At 43.9% G+C, this 4,367-nt stretch overlaps 1 protein-coding gene across 1 annotated transcript; it reads left to right on the top strand.

Annotated features, from left to right (window-relative positions):
- Positions 1 to 348: 348 nt before the first annotated feature.
- LOC135540355 (uncharacterized) lies at positions 349 to 4,094 on the top strand. Its single transcript, XM_064966951.1, has 2 exons — positions 349 to 1,327; positions 2,041 to 4,094. Exons 1-2 carry the CDS (start codon positions 821 to 823, stop codon positions 3,028 to 3,030), a joined length of 1,497 nt encoding a protein of 498 aa, XP_064823023.1. The 5' UTR covers positions 349 to 820; the 3' UTR covers positions 3,031 to 4,094.
- The last annotated feature ends 273 nt before the right edge of the window (positions 4,095 to 4,367 follow it).

Consider the following 4,367-nt stretch of genomic DNA (forward strand, 5'->3'; position numbering starts at 1 on the left):
TGTATATTACATCGCCGAAGTCGAGGATCGGTGGGACCTTCAGGGTATATTTGGCAGCGTGAGTGAAGGAGGCTTTGTTGCGAAAAAGGGAGCCGATTCTAGATGTAATATTGGATTTGAGATGCTCAACGTGAGTCTGGAAGGAGAGTTTAGTCTAGCCAGACACCTTGGTATTTGTAGTTGTCCACATATTCCAAGTCAGAACCGTCCAGAGTAGTGATGCTTGTCGGGCGGGCGGATGCGGGCAGCGATCGGTTGAAGAGCATGCACTTAGTTTTATACAGGGGGCAGTGACCAATCAGAGTATCAGAATCAATGACGTGTTTCGAAGCGTCGATTTACCGACGTGTGTGCAAGACGGGGAGAAGGGAAAAACAACTTTATATCGGAGTTGTCTATGCATTTTCATGGCATAAGGCTAGTAAGCATATAATTTCTCCATTGAATACAGACGGTCGACGTAAACAACCCTCATCGAATATTCAAAACTGGATTACAATAATAAGGTGCATCCACCAATCCAAAGAAAGGATATGCGGGAGTTCGGCAGCCCGGCATGTCGCTTTGTGGACAACGACTATCATTATTAGAGCGGAGAGACATGTAAACATGTCAGTATAGCCATAATCTTTGATAAAAGTCCATTAACAAAGAAGTAGACCAGACCCAGCTGCTATTGCATTGGTGTCTATAGGAGACACATCTAGTAGACCGGAACTTACCTTTTTTTTTTTTTTTGCAAAACGGCGAGTGAACCATCTTCATTTATCCACCATCTTTGGTGTGTTCAGAAGGCTGCAGAGTATGTAAACAAACAACAATGACAGCCGTAGGCCTGGTTCTTTGCAGCCAGACGTTAGTCCTGCATAGTTATCAAGGTATATCAGACCCATATCCATCCGTACAGAACACCTGTCGGCTATGCGGACAAAATCTGCTCATCAAAGGGACATTACAGGCAACACGAAGAATATTTGACAAGCCCAAAGCCTCAAAGGACAAAAAGTTATGTGACAGATTCCTTGCCACCGGTTTAGTGCTAACTGAGGCACCAGGGGTGAAGTCGGGCAGAATTTGTGCCAAGTGCTATCGACTATTTCTCAGGATAGAGGAATCTGTAAGCATTTTAAAGAAATGGCAATCAGAGCATCAGACACCGGGGACGAGCAAGAAGAGGAAGCGTGAACTGGAACCGAGTCCATCTGAAACAGACAGGGCTGCCAATAAGACATCTGAACGGGAGCCGAGTCCATCTGAAACAGACAAGGGAGCCAAGAAGAAATGTCCTCCCTATAAAAAGGTTCCTCCGAGGAGCAGTCTTGTCGAGGTAGTTATACTAACCAACTAGCCCAACATTGGACTATAGGAGCCTAACCTTACTCCATAGTCCAAGAGCCTTACATATATGATTAAATGGCGAATTGGCTTTGCAAGTCAAATACTCCCATCTAATCACGGATCGATTCTCGAAACATAAATTCATATACTTTCATATCAAAATTATTTCACATATGCAAAAATCACGAATCGATTCTAGAAACATAAATTCATATACTTTCACTCTCACATTTGCAAAATACACTTTATGTATAGCGTTTTAACAGTTGCAGCCGACAGTATTTTTCAGTGACGACACATTGTTGCGTCGGCCTCCCTTTTACTCACAGATGTTCAGAGACGCAGACAGCAAAATAGCTCAGGAAGTCGACTCTGCGCTGTAACATGGAAATATGGCCGTGTGAGAACTCTAACTCTATAAAAGGTGTATCAATTTAACCTTGTGTTTAAAAAAAAATGTATTTCTCACCGATATGAAAATATACGGTTATTTTAATGCTACCAAAACCGTACCGCAAGCAGCGTGTTAATGCTAAGAGCCAAGCATCGTGGCTCTTGGAGCAACATTCACCACCTTGCCAATCACAAAGCCTCCTCCTCCCCTCCTAAAACCACATGCATATACTTGTACTGTAGTATTCCTATCTTCAGTATTTTCATTATAATACTCTTATTTAGTCTTAACTTCACATCATTTTGCAGGTTGTCATAACATACCCGAACCAACTGGATCCAAAGCTGAAAAAGAGGGTCGAGAAGGTTTCATCAGAATTTTCCGGAATGGTTGAAAACCTGGCGAAAGGCAAATTGGCAACATTTGTCAGGTTAGCCTTGACGAATGAGACCATGTGTCAAGAAATCAGAAAGCAGATGACGCAAAAAATAGAAGCAGAGGTCAAGGAATATGCAAGACCCTTAAATTACTTGACTTCAGCTGAACCGTGCATCTTGAGTCGTACCTCATTGGAGAATATGAAGTATTTTTCATACGAAGCGTTGGATAATGAGTTGTCCAGGAAGACACCATGGCTTTATACCACCATCAATACTGCAACAGGTGGTTCCACCATCCATAACTGTGTGGCTGCCTCTGTGGCCCTGAGAGGTAGAAACCCCAGGCTTTCTGCACTGGCCTATGTCATCAACTCAACACTGACCCAAGGGGGGGTTAAGCCCATTTTCAAAAGACTCTCTAAGATGGGCATAACAACCACACATAGCAATGTCCTAAATAAGCAGAAAGAGATGAAGGCAGCTGGGTACAACATCAACATCAAATGCTGGAGGGAGGACTGTGAGCTGTTTTTCCAACATAGTGTCAGCGGTGAAGTCTGCCCACGACCTCCTCCTACGGCTAAACCGACAGAGGAGACCGGAAGCGAGGAGGACGGGGGGCCAGTGGAGGATGAGTTTGAAATAGAGCTGGACTGGGGTCCACTGGAGGAAGATGAGGAAGAGTGGAGTCCACTGTCAGAAGAGACAGAAAGAGAGGAGGATAGAGGATCAACAGTACAGGAAGAGAGAGAAGAAGAGAAAGACAGGGGTTCCCTGCTAGGAGAGACAGAAACAGAGGAAGTGGGACATGCATCGTCAGCACCACAAGGAAATGACACACAGGAAGATGACTCTGGTTCAACGGTGGATTCAGAGACTGAATACTTTGGATTAAACCTCACCTGTGAGAGTGATTAGAGAAGTAGCCTAACAAAGAGTCTGTAGATTACAGATCGAGGCCTAGGATACATCTCTGAACAACACGGGACTAATCATAGGCTTGTATCCCAAAATGGCACCCTATTCCCCTATATAGTGCACTACTTTTGACCAGACCCTATGGAGTAACTAGTGCACTACTTTTCACCTGGGCCATTTGGGACAGAATTATACAGTGAAATTACTCCTGTTGAGGGGGTCAGGATGTGTGTATTGAAGGGGGTCAGGATGTGAGGTTGACTGTTCCTGGTGTGTATTGAAGGGGGTCAGGATGTGTGTATTGAAGGGGGTCAGGATGTGTGTATTGAAGGGGGTCAGGATGTGAGGTCTACTGTTCCTGGTGTGTATTGAAGGGGGTCAGGATGTGTGTATTGAAGGGGGTCAGGATGTGAGGTCTACTGTTGCTGGTGTGTATTTATAACCATATTAAAGAGACCAGTTCAATTCAAACTTTATTGTCCCAGCAGGGAGTATTTTATTGTGCAGCTAAGAGTACATAGCTGCTCAACAAAAACGTCCTTTTTTGTTATTTGGTACTCCCCAAAATGGCACCCTATTCCCTAATATAGTGCACTACTTACCCCATAGGGCTCTGGTCAAAAGTAGTGCACTAGTTACTCCATAGGGCTCTGGTCCAAAGTAGTGCACAAGTTACTCCATAGGGCTCTGGTCCAAAGTAGTGCACTAGTTACTCCATAGGACTCTGGTCCAAAGTAGTGCACTATACAGGGAATAGTGTTCCGTTTGGGACGCCACTCATTGGGCCAAGATGGTCCTGACAATAAACAAAAAATAAATACAAATTATAATACCAATGTATTTTTTAAATGACCTCGAGTTAGCCTGAGATATTAGATTCATATGTTGTACAAATGTGAACTAGTGTCAATTCCGACATCACATGTACAGTTATCAGTTTAGATTATAGTCTCAAAGCTGACTGGAGTTGTCAGTTCAGATGTTCTGTTTTCCAAATCAGAACTAGTTCAAGTGGTGTAAAATGACTTGCTCTCCTCTCCTTCATCTGTATTGGTTTGAATTATTAACCTTTATTTAACAAGGTAGGTCAGTTAAGAACAAATTCATATATTTTCAATGACGGCCTAAGAACAGTGGGTTAACTGCCTGTTCAGGGACAGAACGACAGATTTTTACCTTGTCAGCTCCGGGATTCGATCCATCAACCTTTCGGTTACTAGTCCAACGCTCTAACCACTAGGCTACCTGCCTCCTCTCTAAACCACCAGGCTTCCTGCCTCCCCTCTAAACCACTAGGCTACCTGCCTCCCCTCTAAACCACTAGGCTACCTGCCTCC

The sequence above is a fragment of the Oncorhynchus masou genome, chromosome 5 (genome assembly GCF_036934945.1).
Source record: "Oncorhynchus masou masou isolate Uvic2021 chromosome 5, UVic_Omas_1.1, whole genome shotgun sequence".
In the NCBI taxonomy this organism is placed as follows: domain Eukaryota; kingdom Metazoa; phylum Chordata; class Actinopteri; order Salmoniformes; family Salmonidae; genus Oncorhynchus; species Oncorhynchus masou.

What these genes read in the sequence shown, in the direction of transcription:
- LOC135540355 (XM_064966951.1), top strand. Translation starts at nt 821, where the DNA reads ATGACAGCCGTAGGCCTGGTTCTTTGCAGCCAGACGTTAGTCCTGCAT. An exon ending in CGAGGAGCAGTCTTGTCGAG is followed by an intron (nt 1,328 to 2,040) that starts GTAGTTATACTA and finishes ATCATTTTGCAG; the next exon opens with GTTGTCATAACATACCCGAA.